We start from the raw sequence: 18841 nt of genomic DNA, 5'->3' as shown, positions 1-18841 counted from the left end.
GCGTGCGCCCACCACCGCAACGCCCGCAACGCCGACATTGGCACCATCGTCGAGCGCCCAGAGCGCCTACGCGCTGTCAAGACGGGCGTCGCTGCTGCGTGGGCCAGGCTCGACGGCGCGCGCGCGGGCGGCGGCGGCGGCGCAAGGGGGGACGATGGGCCGGTGAGCGCGACGGGCGGGGCGGCGAGCGCGAGGGAGAGGGCGCACGAGGGCGGCGCAGAGGGGCTCGACGCGCTGCTCGAGGGCCTGAGCCTCGGCGGCGGCGCCCAGAGCGCCCTCCCTCGCGCGACCGCGACCGCGACCGCGCTCGAGGTCGTCGGCGGGCCGTTCGACATTCTGAGCACGACGGCGACGATGCGGGTCGACGACGCTGCGCTGCGGGTCGTGCACCCGGTGCCGAACCGGGCGCCGGGCGACGACGGCGCCGACGGCAACGACGGGTGGTCGACCGCCTCGTCGACACCTCCCGCTCCACCTCGTCCTCCTCCCGGCGACCCGTCCACCTCCGCCTCTCCCTCGTCCTCCCGCCCACCCTCGTCCGCCCCGCTCCCCTGGCCCGCCCAGCTCCAGCACCTGTGCCGCACCTCGCCCACCTCGCTCCTCGTCCCACCCCTCTTCTCCGAGATCCCGCCCCACCTCCCGCAGGGCGACCTGTACCTGTGTCCGGGCAGCGAGGGCGCCATCTTTGGCGCACTGGGCGCCGCGTGCGAGGGGGTCGATCGGGTCGTCGAAGGGGCGGCCGGCGAGGGGAGGAGGGGGTTTGTGGCCGTGAGGCCGCCGGGGCATGTGCGTCTTTCTCTTTCCTCCCTCTCTCCCTCTCTCCCTCTCGCCCTCTCTCCCTTTCTCCCTCTCTCCCTCTCTCCCTCTCTCCCTCTCTCTCGCGCGAGGAGGACTTCAACGACTGACGCCGAGCCTCACGTCGCACAGCACTGCGGCGAGTCGAACCCGCAAGGGTTCTGCTTCGTCAACAACGTGGCCGTCGCGGCCGCTCACGGTGCGTCCCTCCCCTCGTTCCTCCTCTCTCGTCGCCTCTCGTCCTTCTCGCGCGCCCGACCCTGACCGAGTCGACTCTGCGCGCACGCAGCCCACATCAAGCACGGCATCAACCGCGTCATCATCCTCGACATCGACCTTGTGCGTCCCTTGTTCTCCCTTCCTCTCCCTCTCTCCTTGCGTCCCTCCCTGCCTCCCTCCCTGCCTCCCTTCCTCTCCTTTCCTCGCTGCCCTCGCACCCCTCACACTCTCACACTCTCACACTCTCACACCCTCTCACCCTCTCATCCTCTCACACTCCGGACCCCCTCGCTCACCCGCACCCGCACCTCACCCGCCCGCAGCACCACGGCAACGGCACGCAGGAGATCGTCTGGCGCCTCAACGCCGACGCGCAGCGCGTCGTCTCCGAGCACGACGAGCGCGCGCTCGCTGCCGCTGCTGCCGCTGCTGCGAGCGCCGCGAGGGCGTCGCCGAGGAAGGGGTCGCCGAGGAAGGCGGCGGCGGCGGCGGCGGCGGCGAGGAAGGGGGGCGAGGCTGGGCGGGAGGGGAAAGGGAGGGAGGAGGAGAAGGAGGGAAAGGAGGGAAAGGAGGAAGAGAAGCCGAGACCGAGGCCGCTCCAGGTCATGTACGGGTCCGTGCACGACATCTGGTCGTACCGTGCGTCCCATCTCCCTCCCCCTCCCTCACGCCCCTCTCCCTCTCCTCCCTCGCGCCCCGCCCTGACACCCCCTCAACCCCCCACAGCCTGCGAGGACGGCGACCCCACCCTCGTCGCCGCCGCGTCCCTCTCGCTCTCGGGCGCGCACCACCAGCACATCTCGAACGTGCACCTGGACGCCTTTTCCTCGGAGCAGCAGTTCCACGACGAGCTGTACCCGCGGTACTGGGACGCGTTGGGCGGCAGGGCGGACGAGTTTTGCGAGAGGACGGGCGCAGCTGGGGACGAGACTTTGGTGATCGTTTCGGCGGGTGCGTCCTCGTCTCTCTCTCCCACTCTCTCCCACTCTCTCTCTCTCTCTCTCCTCTCACGGCGCTGACCCTCCGCGACCAGGCTTCGACGCCTCGCAGCACGAGTCGGCCGGCATGTCGCGCCACGGGCGCAACGTCCCGACGTCCTTCTACCGCCGGTTCGCGCGCGACGCCGCGCTCCTCGCCGAGCGGCGCGCGGGCGGCAAGGTCCTCGGCGTCCTCGAGGGCGGGTACTCGGACTGGGCGCTCGCGAGCGGCGTCGGCGCCTTCTTGTGCGGCTTGGTCGGCGGCGAGGAGGGCGGCGAGGGAGAGGGAGACGCGGGCGGGAGCGAGCGCGACGCGTGGTGGGCCGAGGGGAACCTCAAGAAGCTCGACAAGGCGTGCTCGGTCGCCAAGCCCCGTCGAGGCGCACCGTCCTCCTCATCGTCGTCGTTCGCCGCCAAGCACACCCTCGTCGGCGCCTCGCCCGCCGACGCCCTGTCGGACCCCTGGCTCGCCCAAGCCGTCGACATCTTCACCCGCATCGACGAGCACACGACGCTCGCGCCTCCCGCTCCTCGCCCCTCCTCGACCTCGGCGCCGGCACCGCCCCGCCAGCTCCGCGAGCGCAAGGTGCGCCGCAACTACGCCGGCCTCGACGACGGCTCGACGCCCATCCCCTCGCCCGAGCGCGAGCGCGAGCGCGTACCGGCGCCGGCGAGGCGTGGTGCGCCCTCCTCGGCGGCGGCAATGGCCGCGGCGCTCGCGCCGCCCGTGCCGTTCGTGCCGAGCGTGCAGGCGACGACGATGGCGGCTGCGGCGCCTCAGGTCGAGGGCGAGGGTGTCGGCGACGACGGGCAGGGCGCGACGGGGCAGGGCAGGCCGGCCGTGCGGTTCACGTGGAGGCAGGGCGGGTTTGGCGGCGAGCCTCGAGCGTAGTCTTTCTCTCGCTCTCTCTCCTTGCACGAGCTTTTTCCTTCTTTCTTTCTCGCTCTCAGGATCACGAGAAGGAAAGGAGGCACTAGTGTCATTAGGCACTTACGAGAGAGAGAGGAGAGAGCTAGATGAACGAGAGAAAGGTATGCGTTTGTGCGAGGGAAAGGAAGGGTCGAAAGGGACAGAGACAACACGGTCGTGTGCGCGCGCAGACTGGAGCCCTGGACGGATAGATGACGACGAACGACCCCGAGAGAGAGAGAGAATGAGAGAGGGGAGAAAGAGGTCGAGGGGCGCGTTTTAAGGGTATGGAGGATCCGGGCGAGCGTGAGGATGGCTGGCGGGCGCCTGCATGCGCTGTTGAGGGTGCTGCTGATGATGGTGCGGCGTGAGGGTCGGCGGGTTGGCGAGCCTCTTCGTCGCCGACGACATCGGGCTGATCGGCCCCGTGCTCGGACTCGCGCTCGAACCCCCACTGCTCGCACTCGCGCTCGCGCTCCCGGCGCTGCGAGCGCCGCTCGCAGCGCTCGTGCTCGACCCGCCGTACTGCTTCTCGAGCTTGCGGATGAGGCGTGCGCGGCTCGGGCGCGGCGTCAGGTGCGCGAGCGTCGAGGGGTCGCCGCGGCGGAACTGCGGGTGCGACCAGCCCGAGTAGGCGCCGGCGATGCCGCCCTGGAGGTCGAGCGCCGAGCGCAGCTGCGCCACGTTCATGCGCTGGAAGTTGTAGACCTGTGCGGGACGAGGGCCTGGGTCAGACAACGTGCGCAATATACGGACGGTCCTTCGAGGGTGGGTGGGGAGGACGAGAGCTCACGTTCAGCTGGCCTGTAGGTGATTGCGAGGGGTCAGTGTGACGTCGTGTGCGACACGAGGGGGGACGAAGCGGGACGCACGAGTGAAAGAGTGGACGTTCGAGTGCCCGAACGCGTTCGGCAGCACCTCGTTGATGAAGCGGTCGTTGTGGGCGACGAAGAAGGCGTCGCCGGCGTGGCTGCGCTCGGTCGTGGGGTCAGCTCGACGACCTGGTGGAGGGGTATGAGAGCCAGAGTGGGACGCACTTCCACAAGATGACGTCCTGGTAGTGCTCTGGGTCGCTGAGCATGCTGAACAGCTTCTGGACGAACGGCTTGATCTCGGGCGGTGGAAGGGAAGGGTCGTCCTGTCGCGAGAGAACAAGGTCAGCTCGAGGACTCGGAAAGAGGGGAGAGAGAAGGGGGCGCACCTCGATAGGAAGGCCGAGAGCGCCAATGCGAGGGCTGTCGCCCGAGTCGGTGCTGCTGGCGACCGAGCGACGGCGGGCCGCCTCGTCCGAGCCGCTGCCGCTCTGCGAGGCGTAGGCGTGCGCGTAGCTGCCGAGCGCCGAGTGGGACGAGCTCGTCGTCGTCGTCGTCGTCGTCGAGAGGTAGTGGTGGTGCTGCTGATGAGGCTGGAGGCTCGGCGAGCTGTCAAACTCGCCCGTCCACCGCGCCGACTCGACGGCCGAGTGCATGCGGTCGTGCGCATACTGCACGGTCGAGTACTGGTCGAAGCTGGCCGCGGGCCCAGGAGGGACGGGGAGCTGAGCCGGCGCGGTGGCGAACGACGAGGGGGCCGGGAACGACGAGTCGGCAGCGGGCGCTGCGTACTGCTGCTCGGGCGAGTAGTACAGCTGCGGGTCGTAGCCCTGGTCGTAGTAGGCGTACTGCATGTCGTGCTGGTAGTGGTGGTGGTGCTGTGGCGGCTCGGGAAGAGGGGGCGGTGCACTCGTTGACAGGGTCGCCGAGTCGTCGTTCTGCTGACCCGAGGGCGGCGGGTACCACGCGTTGCCGTCGCTGCGGTACATGGCGCACCGCAACGGGGTGACCGAGTGCAGCACGGCGATAGGAGGAGGAGGACGAGCTTTTGGGTGAGGCGAGGGAGGGAGCGCGACCGTCGGCGCGAAAGGCAGCCAGCGGCCGCCGGTGGAGGCTCACCGTGCGCCGGCCGCCCCTGTGCCGGCTTCCGCTTTGCAATTTGCGCGCCCCACAGGGCGATCCCTGCTCTCCAGCGCCGGCCTCGCCACCGCCTTCTGCGCACCGCCTCGTCCCGTTTCTGGCTCTTTCTGGGCTCATCGACGCCGCGACACGGTGGAGCTCCGGCGCTTGGACCTGTTTGCGTCTTCCGGGCCGGCGCAACGAGCTCGCCGCTGACGCTTGAGGAGAGAGCTTGCAATTTGCAAGCTTGCAGATCCGCTCTGCGCATTCCGGCGCGGACCAGCTTCAAGGTCGACGGTCGTCCGCAGGCTCGAGCGGGCTTCTCTCGAACCCGTCATGGCAAAAGCCGGCGTCACCCAGCTCGCCGGGCTCCTGCTCTCGCTTTCGCTTTCGACGCTCTCGTGCACGGCCCGCAAGAGGCGAGGAAAAAGCTCGGTCGCAGGCCAGAAGGGCAGTCACAGAGTAGGTACAGAGAGACGCGCGGGTGCGGCGAGGTCGGGGAGAGCGCGGCCGGCGCTGCGGTCGAGCAAGTCGCGGTCAGTGCGCCGATCCGCCGCCCATCGAGAGAGAGAGAGAGAGAGAGAGAGAGACGCACCGACAACAGGTGCACAGACAGGAGGGCGGGACAGGCTCAGGAAAGGGGAGGAAAGCTGTCATGTGGCGAGCTGGGCGCGAGCGAGTAAGTCGGCGCGCCCCGCAGGAGGCCGAGCGTGTTGCTGACCGGCGCGGCGTCGGTCGGCGGGAACAGGGCGAACAGGCTCGAGTCGGACGACGACGCCAACTACGGGTAGTCGCCGACGTACGACGTGGGCGACGTGGCGACGGGACCGGACTGCGCGAGCGGCGGGTCGCCCGCCGGCAGGGGCTGCCAGTGCGCGAACGCCGGCGAGACGCTCGAGCTCGCGACGCTCGAGCCCGAGCTTGTCGTCGTAGTCGGGTCCGTCGTCGAGCGCTCCCTCGGACGCGCCGACGACGACGCCATCATGTGCTCGACCGCCTGCTTCTTGGCCTTCTTGAGCTGGCGAGCACGCGACGGCCTCGGCGTCATGCGGTGCAGGGTCGACCTGTCGTCGCGAGTAAAGTCTGGGTGCGACCACGCGCTGTACCCGTCGGTCGAGTCGATGTCGACGCGCGCGACGAGCTCGGCGGCCGAGAGGCGACGGAAGCCGTAAACCCGCGCATGGCGAGAGAGTCGGTCAGCTTTTGGTCGACAGTGACGAGGCGACGAGGGAGGAATGAGAGGGAGAGGGGGGCGCACGTTGAGCTGGCCTGTTTGCGGGAGAGGAACAAAGTGAGCCGACGAGGTCGAGAAAGGGAGTTGACGGCGCAAGAGGGGACGCACGAGTGAAGCTCGCCACGTTACCGTGACCAAACAGGCGAGGGAGGACGTCGCCGACGAAGCGCTCGTTGGCGTTGAGGATGAAGGACGCGCCAGAGCTGTCCCACACGACGCAGTCCTGGAAGTTGTGCGGCTGCGACAGGAGGTGGCTCAACTTGGCGACGAACGGCTTGACGCGCGGCGCGAGACCGATTAGACCCTCGACGACGTGCTGCAGGCGAGGTGACGACGACGAACGACGGGCGAGAGCGAGGGAAGGGAGGCAAAGAGGGAGGGAGGAGAGGGAGGGAAGTAGGCGGGCGAGGTCAGCTCTCGCTCGACGACAGAGAGGGGCTCGACGGGGCTCACCTCGTTCTCGAATCCGCCGTCTGGACCGGCCTGCGACGCGAGATGAGCGAAAGGGCCCCGGTGGCTGGCGGACGACGCGGCGGGAACGCCCGGCACCGAGCCGAGGACGTCGCCCACCGTGAGCGCCGCTGCCGTCGAGGGCATGGGCCACGCGGCGGACAGGCCGTCGACCGGGCTCAGGCTCGGGCTCAGGCGCGCCAAGAAGCCAGTCGACGAGGACGAGGGTGGGGGAGCGCCGAACGACGTGGAGGGTGCCGCGGCGAGAGGAGGAGGAGGGGGAGGGAGCCAGGGTGCGTGCACCGAGTGGAACGCAGCGGCGTGCGGGTCGCCGTACGCGAGCGGCTCTGCGACGTAGCCGGGGCCGTACAGCCCGACGCTCGACGACGACGACGACGACGGCGACGAGGCGAGAGGGAAGCCCGGGACGACGGTCGGCGGCGGCGGCGCCGGGAACGACTCGCGCGGGTGCTGGACGAGGAGCGAGGGGACGACGGTGCCCTGGAGGTCGTCGTGCATGGCAGTGCGCGACTCAAGAGGGCTGCACAGCGAGGGCTGGCAGCCTGCGGGTCCGGCGAGACAGGCTTGCGCCCGCTCGAAGGGCGGCGCTGCAGCAGCGGTTCCACCTTTCCTGCCGAGGTTCGACCCAGGCGAACGGGCCTCGTCTGCTCGAGGGAGGGGACGGCCGATCGAGCGAGAACATGCTCAAGCACGCGCAACAGAAGCCAGCGTGCGGCAGCCGAGGTGAGCGCGAAAAAGGATCGTCCCCCCGGCCCGCGGCGAGTGCGCACGATGGTGAAGGGAGGCCGGCGGCTGGCCTCGCGATCGAGTCTCCCTCGCCCTGGCCGACAGCGGGGCACGAGCTGGCGGGTCGTCAGGACCGTTTCCGAGGTGCAAGAAGGAGTGCAAGAGCCAGTCGCGCCCGCCGTCGCCTCGTCGTAGCCCGCCTCTCGCACAATGCCGGATCGCCCGTGCCAATCACATAGCCCTCTTGCACGTGCGCCGAAAGCGAAGAGGAGACGGCGTGCGCCCGCGAAGACGCACGGACCCCTTCCTTGCTCGTCGCATGGTCGGCAGGGAAGCTCGACAAACGCTCGACGTGCGGGACTGCGACGCTTGCACCGCGGATCTTCAGCAACCGCGAGCGAATTCAAAGACAAGGCTGCGGTTGTGGGGCGAGATCGCTGCAGCGTCACTCGAAGCCAAGGTGCAGCAGCTCTTCGCTCTTCTCCCACCGCTACGCTCCCAGCTTCGAGCCATGTCAGGGGTCAACAGCGACCCGAGCAAGCTGCCGGGCGTCGACCCGTCGGCGTACAACCAGCACCCGCCGTCCTCGAGGCTCGGCCAAGGTTACGAGTGCGTCCGCTCCACCTCCTCCTCTCGCCAGCGGTAGACGAACACTAACCGTCCCGTCGTCCACAGTGCTCGCCACAAGGTGCGTCGCCGTCCACTTTCGAGCGCATGGACGGCAAACCAGGCACTGACTCTCGGACCGTCTCGCGCAGGTGCCGTCCGTCAGCACTTTCCTCCAGCAGCAGGCCGCCATGACCGAGGACCACTCGGCAAAGGGCGAGCAGCTCAAGCAGCAGCAGCTCGAGGCCGAGCAGCGTCGCCAGGCCGCCGAGCGCGACTCGTCGGGTTCCGGCTCTGCCGCTGCGGCGCAGGACGGCGGCGGCGACAAGCGCGGCGAGTCGAGCGAGCAGGGCAAGTCGGCCGGGCAGTCCGAGAAGGACGAGGCGATGAAGAAGGCGCGCCAGAACCCGCAGACGAACGCGCAGGACTTTGAGCGCAAGGGCGTCCGCGAGGTGTTCGACCCGGTCACGGGCCGCCAGGTCCAGATCAAGGACGCCGACCTCGCCGACTTCCAGAAGCCGCAGCTGTTCGACCCGGACCACATCAACCCGTCCAGGACCGACAAGCCCGGCCCGGCCCTCAACCGCCCTGGCGACGGCGCGCCGCTCGACAAGATCTCGCCCAACCCGGTCGAGCCGACCAATCTCAACCTGTACACGTTCCCGCCTCCTGTCGACCAGAACTCGCTCAAGTCGATCGTCGGCACCATCAACGGCTACGCGTTCGCCGTCATCGGCGCCCTCGGCCTCATCTGGTTCTTCACGGCGTGGCGCGGCAGCTGGGCCGCCTTCTTCTTCCGCACGCAGCTCATCGGCGGCATCGCCGTCGCCATCTTCTTCGCGCACGGCATCGTCATCCGCAAGGTCGAGAAGGAGCTCGAGCGCATCCGCCTCGAGATGCACAAGCAGCGCGGCGAGCAGCACTCGCCGCCTACGCCCGAGAGGTGCGTCGTCCCGTCCCCTTTTCCTCGCCGTGCGGGCCCTGCATGTCGCGGATGAGCGAGGTAGAGGCCCGATAGGTCGACTGACCGCGCCACTTCCGCCCGCACCCGCAGCACCGAGTGGCTCAACGCCTTCGTCAAGGTCGTCTGGCCCCTCATCAACCCCGAGCTCTTCACGTCGGTCGTCGACATGGTCGAGGACGTCATCCAGGCCTCGCTTCCTGGTGCGCCCCCTCCTTCCTCCACTCGTGTTCGCCTCGAGAGCCGTACTGACTCGTCGCGCACGGTCCCCTCCTTCCCCTCCTCTCCTCTTCTCCTCGCCCTCGCTGCGTCCCCCGACCCTCTCAGGCTTTGTCGACGCCGTCAAGATCGACGACTTTACGCTCGGCAAGAACGCGTTCCGCATCCTCAACATGCGCGCGCTCCCCGACCAGCCGAGCGACAAGGAGTACCCGCGCGAGGAATGGATCGACCAGGGCGACCGCGAGGCGGCGCTCGACCCGAACCGCCGCATCAAGTCGGAGGAGGAGCAGGAAAAGGAGCAGAAGGACAAGGCCGACGCCGTGCTCAAGGAGGAGACGCCCGAGGACGAGGTGCGTCCCCTCTTTCCCTTCTTCTTTCAAGGCTCTCCTCGGCTCGAGCATCGCCTCGGCCCTAGAGAAGGGAGGGCGTAGACACTGTGAGTGGGTCTGGAGGTCAGGGGGCGACGAGCTGACCACCTCGTCGTCGCCTGCAGGACCAAGCCGGCGACTACGTCAACTACGAGATCAGCTTCGCCTAGTGCGTCCTCGCCTTGTCTTCCTCCCTCGACGACCTACTGACTGTTCCCTTGACGTCCCGCAGCTTTGCGCCGCCGGGCGAGGCCAAGAGCCACAACAAAAACATCTCGCTCATCATGAAGTTCTTCCTCGGCGCCTACGACCTGTTCCACATCCCTGTGCCCATCTGGATCGCGGTCGAGAGCGTCGTCGGTACGGTCCGCCTGCGCTGCCAGATGGTGTCCGAGGCGCCCTTCATCCGCAACGTCACGTTCACCCTCATGGGCGTTCCCGCCGTCGAGGCTGTGCGTCCCTCCTCTCCCTCCTCGGCCCATCAGACAGTGACTGACAGTGTCCTTGAACCTCGCAGTCGGCAATCCCGATGACGCGGGCACTCCCGAACGTCCTCGACCTCCCGCTCGTCAGCGGCCTCGTCCAGTCCTCGATCGCTGCTGCGTGCGTCCACCTCTCTCTCCTCAGATAGTCTGGGACTGACAGTACACTCTGTCGTACACAGTGCATCCATCTACGTGAGTCCGGTCCGCCGAGAGAGCCGTCGGCGCCGACTTGGGAAGGTCAACTTCCTGACCTCATTTTTCCTGCAAACAGTGCGCGCCCAAGTCCATGACGCTCAACATCGCTCAGATGCTCGCCGGCGACGGCATTAAACGCCAAACGGACGCCCTCGGCCTAATCTTCGTCTGCGTCCACCATGCTTCCTCGCTGTCCGCCCAGGACGACAACGGCTACAGCGACCCGTACGTCGCAATCGCGTACCAGAAGCTGGGTCGTCCTTTGGCCTCGACGCGCATCATTACGCAGGACCTCAACCCGGTGTGGGAGCAGCACTTTGTCCTGCTCGTCACGGCCGAAGAGGTTCGCGCGGGCGAGAAAGTGTCGATCCAGCTCTGGGACTCGGACAAGGTCAGCGCCGACGACCTCGTCGGTCGCGTCAACGTGCCGGTCACCGACCTCATGCTCAAGCCGAACGAGATGCAGCACCGCACGGACGAGCTCATGGGCTTCGAGGACGCCGACTCGATGTCGGGCACGATCACGTGGTCTGTCGGGTACTACGAGAAGGCCAAGCTCAACCCGTACGTCCCACGCTCGTCAGGAGAACCGGCGTCGCCGGCCGGAGCGGCGCCGGGCGTCTCCGACCTTCCCCCCCTTCCGCCGACTTTTCCTCTCAATTTCGTCCTGACCCTCGCTCTTGCCACGCCTGCAGCTCGCTCAAGAAGGCCGCCGGCATCGACCACACGCTCCCGAAGGAGCTCCAGGACCACCCCGAGCTCAAGCTGCCCGAGAACAAGCTCGACACGCCCGAGGAGGCCGACGTCGCCCGCACGCCGCCCGACCCCCAGTACCCGGCCGGCATCCTGTCCGTCATCGTGCACCACCTCATCAACGTCGAGAGCCAGAACCTCAAGGGCGCGAGCGGTCGCCACCGCGAGGGCGCCGCCGGCCAGGACACGGACGAGCCGAGCGAGCAAGGCGACAACGTCGTCTCGACCTACGTCGAGTACGTCCTCAACGACGACCTCATCTTCAAGTGCGTCCAACACTTCTCTTTCGTCTCGATTCGAGGGCGGCGTAGCCCGGCGGGAGGTGTCGGTCGACGTGCCGTTTCCCTTTGGCCTGTCACTGATGCTTCTACTCTGTCGCGCAGGACCCGTACCAAGGTTTTCTCGAGCATGCCATACTTTGAAGCCGGTACCGAGACGTTCGTGCGCGACTACCGGCGCGCGACCCTTCGCCTCGTCGTTCGCGACGCCCGCCTGCGCGAGCACGACCCGATCCTCGGCATCATCAACCTCCCGCTCAACGAGGTGTTCGCCAACTCGTCCCAGGTGACGCGCACGTACAGCCTGCGTGACGGCGTCGGCTTGTGCGTCCCGCCTTTTCCCTCTCGCGAGCCCTTTCGGGGGTCCGTGCTGACTTTTGCCTTCCTCCCCTCTCCCCTCTGCTCCTCTCTTCCCTCCCTCTCGCACAGCGGCAAGGCCCGCATCTCGCTCCTGTTCAAGGGCGTCAACCTGTCGCTGCCCAAGGAGCTGTCGGGCTTCGACACGGGCACGGTCTGCGTCACGGCGCCGATCCGTGTCGAGCCGGTCGCCGACGCCGACTTTGACTGGGCCGAGAAGAAGCTCGTCCTGTCGACGTCCGAGGCCAAGCAGAAGATCCCGGGCCGCGCCGCGACGCAGCAGGCCGACGGCTCGCTCGAGTGGGAGGTCGACGACGACATCCGCCTCCCGACGTACGACCGCTACTCGAGCGCGCTCTACTTCGACTATGGCGGCTCCAAGATCCAGATCGGTCCGCTCGGCAGCAAGCGAGACGCGTTCGCGACGCTGTGGCTGTCCGAGCTCGTCGACGACGAGCCCAAGGAGGTCCGGATCCCGGTCATCGTGCCCAAGTCGCCCTCGCTCCGCGCCAACTACATCAACGACCAGTGCAAGAAGACGCACGACTACGACATCGTCGCCTGGCTCACGACCACGGTCGTCCTCGACTCGGGCCTTGACGCCGACCACGAGGCGTGCGTCCTCCTTTCCCTTCCTCCTCTTCTCTCGCCTCGCCTCGACTCGACTGACCCTTTCTCCATTCCTCTCGCAGGTATGCCACGACCCAGACGCAGCGCCACGAGTTCGAGACGTACGACCGCATCGTGCGTCGCCGTGTTCCTCGTCGTCGTCGTCGTCGTCGTCGTCGTCGTCGTCGTCGTCGTCGTCGTCGTCGTCGTCGTCTTGCCAAACTGACCGACCCTCTCTTCGCGACTCGCAGGAGGGCCAGTCCGAGCAGGCCGTCAAGAACTCGCACGCCAACGACGATGGCGTCATCGACAAGGACGAGCAGAGGCAGATCGACCGCGCGCACAAGAAGGCTCTCGAGTCGCGGTGCGTCCCTCTCTCTCTCCCCCTCCTCCTCCTCGCCCTCCCTCCCTCCTCTCTTCTCTCTCCTCTCATCTCTCGCCGCCCTCTCTCGTCTTCCCTCCTCGTCACCGTCGCACGACGAAGCTCGAGTCCTGACGCTCCTCCTCTACTGCGCAGCCACCGCGGCAAGATGCAGTACCGCCCGATCCGCACGGCCATCTGGGCCAAGGATGGCGCCAAGGACCGCCTGCGCAAGCTCACCGGTCGCGGCAAGAAGGAGGAGACGGTCGCGAGCGAGGGCGCGTGAGCCCGTTTCGTCGTCGTCGCACCCCCTTTGTAGAACTCGTCGCGTGTCCCCTCTCTCCTCTCGCTTCTCGCTTTCCCTCCCCACTTCTCTCCTCTCGCTTCTGTCCTCTCGAACTTGTCAATAGCGAATCGTTCCGAGTGCAGGTTGTCGCCGAGAGAGAGAGAGAGAGAAAGAGGGGTATCGAGAGGAGAGAAAAGGGGGGGGGGGGGGTATCATGCGCGCTCGTTCCTCGTCGCGCCCTCGCCCCGCGCACGCGCACGCTCAGGCCCAGTACGACAGCGACATGCCGACGCTGCTGATCGGGCTGCGGCGTCCTCGGCTGAGCGTCGCCTGGCGCAGGTCGGCGACGAGGCCGGCCGAGACGAGAAAGTCGCCGAGGCGGCCTTCCCACAGGAGGGCCACCATCTGCGGGTGCGGGCACGAGGCGGTCAGGTTTGAGTCGGTCGAGCTCGACGGCGAGAGAGGGGGCGAGAGAGAGGAGAGGGAGGACGCACGGAGCTCGTCGACGCGCGGACCTTTAGGACGCCGAGCACCTCGTTGTCGGCGTCCATGTTGCGCTTGCGCCGCCTCGTCTCGTCGTCGTCTGCGCCGCGCGCGAACGCGTCGAACGTCGTGTCGCCTGCGCCGTCGACCGTGTCCTGTGGCGAGCTCGGCGTCGTCCTCGTCGACGGCGGTGGAGAAAGAGGAAGAGGAGCGACAGGAGGGGGAGCGCGGCGGTAGAACCACTCGCCGCCGACGGTCAAGTCGGCGTCGTACGAGTACAGGTTAAAGTCGAACCTGCTCGCGAGGCTCGCGTCGCGCCCGACCTGGACGGCGTACCCGGCCTGGACCTGCCCCATGATCGGGTTGAGCGTCGCGGTCGCGTACGTCGGGGGCTGGGCGGGCCCGCCGGCCGATTCGGGGACGGTGACGAACCGGACGCCGGTCGAGACGCCCGCCGAGCGCTCCTGCGCCGAGAAGTAGATCTCGCCGCCGGCCGACCAGCGGCCCTTGAGCCCGCCGGGCGTGTCGCCGTCGCTGCCGCCCTCGTCCTGCTCGGCCGGCACCTCGCCGCCGCCGCCGACACCGCCCTCGAGCGCGACGGGCGGCTCCTCCCCGACGCCGAGGCCCGCTCCTCCTCCCGGCGCGCCCGACCGCCCAAAGTTGTACAGCCCGCGCAGTCCCCACATGCCGTCGCCGACCGCATAGCTGTACTCTGCGCTCCACCGCCCCGTGTCCTGCTGGAGCTTGAGCTCGAGCTCGCTCAGGCGCGCGAGCGGGCCCGACGTCGCTGCTGGGGCGCTCGCGGGCGGGCCGGCGCCGGCGCCGGCAGAGGTCGAGGCGGCGAAGGACGAGGGGTCGGGCGACTCCCAAGAGAGGGTCGGGGCCGGGGCGGGTGAGGGGACGGTGATGAGCGAGACGAGGGCTTGGAGGGTCGGGGCGAAGCGGTGGACGTAGAGGGCGTCGAGGCGGGGCGTCGGGGCGTACAGGCGGCCGTACAGGAGGTAGTCTGCTCGGCGAGGGGGAGGGGGAGGAATCGAAAGGTCGGCTCTGCTGCACGCACCCCCTCCAGTACAGAGAGGACAGGAGCGACGCACCTGCACGGTCGACCCTCTCGCCGCCGCTCCAAGTCGGGAGCGCGTCCTCGCGCAGCTCTGGCCGAGCCGGCACGCTCCCGAGCGGGAAGCTCTGCACGACGTCCTTGAACCGGATGCGCTGTGCGCCGACCGCGCTGCGCCTGGTGCTCGTCGGGAACAAGGGCGCCGACGTGAACAGGTACGACAGCTGGCCGGCGAGGAGGGCCGTCCCTGGTGGACCGAGGACCGGGGCGGGCGTGGGCGGGTACGAGGGGACGGCCTCGGGCACGAGGCTCGAGAGGGTGAGGCCCGGCGTGAGGCCCAGGGTCGGGCGCGACGACGTCGAGAGGTGGAGCCCGGTCGGGACCGAGAAGTCGAGGAGCTGGCGCGTCGGGTGCGTGAAGGACGCGTAGTGGTTGTCCCAGGTCGACCAGTTGGTGCTCTGGAGGAACTCGCGCAGCAGGTACGCCGCTTGCTGCGACATGGCGCCGGTCGAGAGCTGGTCGAGGCGAGAGGTCTCATCTCGTTCGAGGGACTGGGCCGCGAGAGCGCGCGTCGGCTGGCCAACTTACTCTTGCGCTCCCTCTCTCGCTTTCTCTCTCCGCAACTCTGTCATGGCTCTCGCAGTCTCTGCTCGGACAAGTACGGTCGCCAAGAGCGTGCAACTCGGCTTCGTCGGCGAGCTGTCCCGCAGCTTCGCCTCCCTCGCGCGTCTACAACAACCCCTCCTTCTTGAACTGGTGCACGTACCTGCGAGCGCACTGTCGAGTCAGTGTAGTCCCCTCGAGAGAGAGGCGAAAGAGAGGGAGAGAGAGGGCGGGACGCACGCAAACGTCGAGTGCTTGGTCCTCCACTCCCACCGTCCCTCGTCGCCCTCGTCCACGGGCGGGTCAAGCAAGCCCGCGTCGACAAACACGTCCTCGCCGATCGACACGAGCTCGATCTCGCCGTTCTTGACGGCAGCGGGCGGGAAGAGCGACAGGACAAAGTCGTGGACGAACGTCGAGCCGGCGGGGAGGTAGGGGACGGGGAGGTAGGTGACCTGGCGGCGGGGCGTGCTCGACAGTCAGCTCGGGTGCTGCGAGTCAGGAGAAAGGAGAGGAGAGAGAATGGGGGGCGCACCTCGATCAAGCACCCTCTCGTCGTGCCGCTCGCCGACCCGCCCTTGAGCCCGACGCTGCTCACCTTGACCTCCCAGTCCGCGCCCGCGCCCACCGACCCCGCTCCTGCCCCTCCTCCGACGACGAACGTGTACCCCTCGAGCGAGACGGCCTGCGCGCGCGGCTGCCACGCTGCCGGGTCGCGCTGCGGAGCGGGCTGGCCCCCGGGAGCTGGCGGCGCGAGGAGGGCGCGCTGGATGAACGTGTCGAAGAGGGCGCCGGCGCCACCGCCGCCGGGAGGTGGGGCAGAGGTGGAAGTGGTGCCGGGTGGGAGACCGACGGCGCAGTGCGTCCAGCGCGAGTGCGCGACGGCGCCGCTGCCGCCGTTCTCGTCGTCCTCCTGGCGCGCCATGACCTCGTCCTCCCCGTCCCTCGCCCGCCCCTTGCCCTTGTCCGTCGCCGCTTCCACCCGTGCACCCTTTGCGGCCGGGTCCTCGACAAAGACGTCGACGCGGTCGGACGAGCCGTCGAGGTGCCGCACGACGTACATGGCGCGGCCGTCGGGCCCGTTGGCGTCGCTCGCGGGGAGGCGAAAGGGGCGGATCTGGACGGCGCGGCGGCCGGTCGAGAGGCCCGGGCGTGAGGTGGTGAGGGCACGGCCGAGGACGGGGATGGCCGAGGATGGGTTGGCGGAAGGCCAGCGCGCGAGGAGGGTCGAGGGGGAGCCGGAGGGCATGGCGAGAGGCGAGGGGGAGGGCTGGCGGGGTGATGCGGGGGACGATTGGGCTCTTGGGTAGCGTGCAAGGTGGAGCGGGCGTGGTTAGGGGACGAGGCGGAGTGTCGGTGGCCGCCAACGTCGAGGGGAGCGATGAGGGAGCGAGGTCGCGAAGGTGGTGGTCGCACAGGGAGCTGAGCGGTCGCGGTGGTGGGGATGTTGGGGTGCAGCAGAGAGCTGGCGGTGCTCGCTGTAGCTGCACGAGCGAGTCGGGCGTGTCGAGAGGTTGAGTCGGCTCGAGGAACGACTCGAGCCGGACAGCAACCTCGCCCAGCTCTCAACCTCTCGCTCGCACCTCAGCTAGAGCACCGACCAGTGCACTCGCGACACAGGCACCTCTGCCACAACCTCAACTCGTCGTCGCCGCTCCTCGCGCCGTGCCGCACTCGTCCACTTCACCTCGCCAACTCGATCATCTCCCGCACCGGTGAGCCCTCCCTCTGGACGCTCCTGGAGCATGCGCGCACCGACACTGACCCTTGTTGCCCCCTTGACAGGCTACGCCGCCTCCCCGCCTCACCTCCCCCTGACCCTCCCCCTCTCGACCGACACCTCCTCGCGCAACCGCCCACCATGCAGCACGCGACGCGCAAGTCGACCGTGCCGGCCTTCTTCCTCAACAAGGTCATCGAGAGCTACGCGTCCAAGCACTCGACCCCGATCTCGCTCAAGCACATGATCAACTTTGGCAACGCCGGCCGCAACAAGGGCGAGAAGGAGGAGGCCGACAAGCTGATCAAGGGCGGCAACTTTGTGCGTCCCTCTCCCTGCGTCCGTGTCCTCCTACTCGACGTGCGCCGGCACTGAACGTTGCGCCCCCCTCGCGCAGCTTCGGACAGAGCTGCCGACGCGGTTGAGCCACAGGCTGCGCGACCTCCAGGTGCGTCCTCTCGCCCTCTCGCCCTCTCGCAAGCACGTCCAGCTCAGTTCTGTGCCCGCCCCCGCGCAGGAGCTCCCGTACGCCGTCGCGTCGCACCCACGGCTCCAGCACGTGTACGACCTGTACCTCGAGGCGTTCGAGGGCATCCGCAAGCAGCCCCCGATCACCGACCTCGACGCCAACGACCGCTTCTGCCAGTTCATGACCGAGACGCTCGACAAGCACCGCGTCATCATCCCCGAGATGGCCATCGGGTGCGTCCCTCTCTCTCTCTCTCTCTCTCGCTCTCCTGCACGTCGCAGAGCTGACCTTGCCCCGCGCCCGCCCGCCCGCCCGCCCGCCCGCCCGCTCGCAGCGTGTCCGAGACGTCGCCCATGCACCTCCCTGCCGCCGCCCTCGACCGCATCATGCTGCGCATGCTGCGCTCGCGCATCTCGCGCCGCGTCATCACCGAGCAGCACATTGCCCTCACGCAGCAGTTCCGCGACCGGCAGCAGCGCAGCGCCAAGGGCAAAGGGCGCGCCGTCGTCGACGACGATGACGCCGAGGCGGCACGGCACGTCGGCATCGTCGACACGAGGCTCAACGCGCGCGACGTCGTGCAGCTGTGTCGCGGCGTCATGAAGGAGCTTGGCGGCCCGGCGGCCCACGTGCCCATCGTCATCGAGGGTCACACGGACCAGACGTTCGCCTACATCTCGGAACACCTCGAGTGCGTCCCGCTCGCTCCTCTCCCTCCTTCCTTCCTTCTCTCGCTCCTCGAGAGCCGCCCCTGACGGAAAAACCCCCCCGCCACCTCGCGCGCGCTCGTCCGCAGGTTCATGATCTTTGAGCTCATCAAGGGCGCCGCGCACGCGACCGTCGCCGCACACGGTGCGGCCGCCGCCGGGTCGCACCCGATCCTCGTCACGCTCGCGCACAACAAGCGCGAGCTCATGGTGCGCGTGTCGGACCAGGGCGGCGGCATCGCGCCGTACGGCGGCCTCCCGCCCGACCCGGCCGACCTCCAGCAGCAGCTCGGCCCGCTCCTCTCGAGCGGCGGCGCGTCCTCGAGCGGCAGCGGCACCACGTCGTCGGGCCTCGTCGCTGCTCCGCTCTCGGCGCAGCGCCTCGACATCTTTTCCTTCTCGCACATGCGCCGGTTCTACCAGCACCAGCACCGTCTCGGCGCGGCGGCGGCGGACCCGGCCGCTGCTGCACTCGCGCTCGACGCGGCGCCGGCGCCGACGCCGCCGTTAAGCGCGGGCGACGCGCCGCTCGACCCGACGGCGACGGGCATCATGGCGCTACGGAGCGTCGGCGAGCTTGCGGGCACGGTCAAGGAGCAGCTCGAGCGGCACCAGGCGCAGCAGCAGCTCGGGCTCGCCGACGAGGACGCGCCTCGCTCCCCCTCCTCCTCTAGCCCCTCCTCGGCGGCGGCCGCGGCGGCGGGCACGTCGAGCGCGACGCCAGGCCAGGCGCAGCTCGACGCCCAGCTGCAGAACGGCCTCGCGCTCGACGCCCAGCTGCGCAGCGGGATCGGCCTCCCGCTCGCGCGCATGTACGCAGAGTACTTTGGCGGCGGCTTGAGCATCTTTACGTGCCAGGGCCACGGCAGTGACGCGTTCCTCCAGGTGCCAAAGTTTGGGATCGAGGGCGCGGTCCCGATGCATGGCGTGTAGCTGGGCTTGGGCCCTTTTTCGTCGTCCCTCTCTCTCTCCCCCTCTCGCCCTCCCTCTCTTGTTCTCTCATTCCTTTTCTCTCTCTCTCTCTCTCTCTCTCCCTCTCTCTCTCTCTCTCTCTCTCT

The 18841-nt window shown here is 68.6% G+C and overlaps 6 protein-coding genes across 6 annotated transcripts; 3 read left to right on the top strand and 3 right to left on the bottom strand.

Annotated features, from left to right (window-relative positions):
- Window positions 1-63: 63 nt before the first annotated feature.
- RHOBADRAFT_40780 (uncharacterized protein) lies at window positions 64-2883 on the top strand (the record flags this gene model as incomplete). The annotated part of the gene is made up of 7 exons (XM_018413768.1): window positions 64-786; window positions 928-994; window positions 1085-1134; window positions 1338-1477; window positions 1607-1653; window positions 1741-1965; window positions 2048-2883. Coding segments are annotated over 7 exons (2088 nt in total), but the record flags the coding sequence as incomplete, so codon positions are not given.
- A 71-nt stretch (window positions 2884-2954) lies between these two features.
- On the bottom strand, window positions 2955-4765 carry RHOBADRAFT_50726 (uncharacterized protein). Its single transcript, XM_018415466.1, has 5 exons — window positions 4103-4765; window positions 3939-4039; window positions 3774-3871; window positions 3695-3705; window positions 2955-3609 (listed from the first exon to the last, which is right to left on the bottom strand). The coding sequence occupies exons 1-5, from the start codon at window positions 4700-4702 to the stop codon at window positions 3181-3183; spliced, it is 1239 nt and encodes a 412-aa protein (XP_018274280.1). The 5' UTR covers window positions 4703-4765; the 3' UTR covers window positions 2955-3180.
- Window positions 4766-5515: 750 nt separating this feature from the next.
- On the bottom strand, window positions 5516-7035 carry RHOBADRAFT_50725 (uncharacterized protein; the record flags this gene model as incomplete). The annotated part of the gene is made up of 4 exons (XM_018415465.1): window positions 5516-5998; window positions 6091-6101; window positions 6175-6382; window positions 6520-7035. Coding segments are annotated over 4 exons (1218 nt in total), but the record flags the coding sequence as incomplete, so codon positions are not given.
- Window positions 7036-8060: 1025 nt separating this feature from the next.
- On the top strand, window positions 8061-12884 carry RHOBADRAFT_47861 (uncharacterized protein; the record flags this gene model as incomplete). The annotated part of the gene is made up of 14 exons (XM_018415058.1): window positions 8061-8812; window positions 8924-9033; window positions 9158-9402; window positions 9546-9589; window positions 9653-9872; window positions 9938-10023; window positions 10085-10097; window positions 10177-10664; window positions 10796-11119; window positions 11237-11455; window positions 11561-12103; window positions 12181-12232; window positions 12349-12461; window positions 12615-12884. 14 exons carry the CDS (start codon window positions 8061-8063, stop codon window positions 12742-12744), a joined length of 3339 nt encoding a protein of 1112 aa, XP_018274278.1. The 3' UTR covers window positions 12745-12884.
- Window positions 12885-12955: 71 nt separating this feature from the next.
- RHOBADRAFT_32879 (uncharacterized protein) lies at window positions 12956-14784 on the bottom strand (the record flags this gene model as incomplete). The annotated part of the gene is made up of 6 exons (XM_018413059.1): window positions 12956-13149; window positions 13239-13277; window positions 13377-13986; window positions 14077-14236; window positions 14322-14508; window positions 14590-14784. 6 exons carry the CDS (start codon window positions 14782-14784, stop codon window positions 13006-13008), a joined length of 1335 nt encoding a protein of 444 aa, XP_018274277.1. The 3' UTR covers window positions 12956-13005.
- A 1964-nt stretch (window positions 14785-16748) lies between these two features.
- Window positions 16749-18764, top strand: RHOBADRAFT_50721 (uncharacterized protein; the record flags this gene model as incomplete). The annotated part of the gene is made up of 5 exons (XM_018415464.1): window positions 16749-16928; window positions 17005-17055; window positions 17125-17309; window positions 17411-17767; window positions 17873-18764. 5 exons carry the CDS (start codon window positions 16749-16751, stop codon window positions 18714-18716), a joined length of 1617 nt encoding a protein of 538 aa, XP_018274276.1. The 3' UTR covers window positions 18717-18764.
- Between the last annotated feature and the right edge of the window lie 77 nt (window positions 18765-18841).

Source organism: Rhodotorula graminis (assembly GCF_001329695.1).
Source record: "Rhodotorula graminis WP1 unplaced genomic scaffold RHOBAscaffold_1, whole genome shotgun sequence".
Lineage (NCBI taxonomy): Eukaryota > Fungi > Basidiomycota > Microbotryomycetes > Sporidiobolales > Sporidiobolaceae > Rhodotorula > Rhodotorula graminis.
Note: the sequence above shows the minus strand (reverse complement) of the source record. Positions and strands in the feature narration are given on the sequence as shown.

Coding starts and splice junctions, on each gene's coding strand:
- RHOBADRAFT_50726 (XM_018415466.1), bottom strand. CDS start 4,702: ATGTACCGCAGCGACGGCAACGCGTGGTACCCGCCGCCCTCGGGTCAG. Junction 4,040..4,102: donor CTCTCGGCCTTCCTATCGAG/GTGCGCCCCCTT, acceptor CTCTCGCGACAG/GACGACCCTTCCCTTCCACC. Junction 3,872..3,938: donor CAGGACGTCATCTTGTGGAA/GTGCGTCCCACT, acceptor GACCGAGCGCAG/CCACGCCGGCGACGCCTTCT.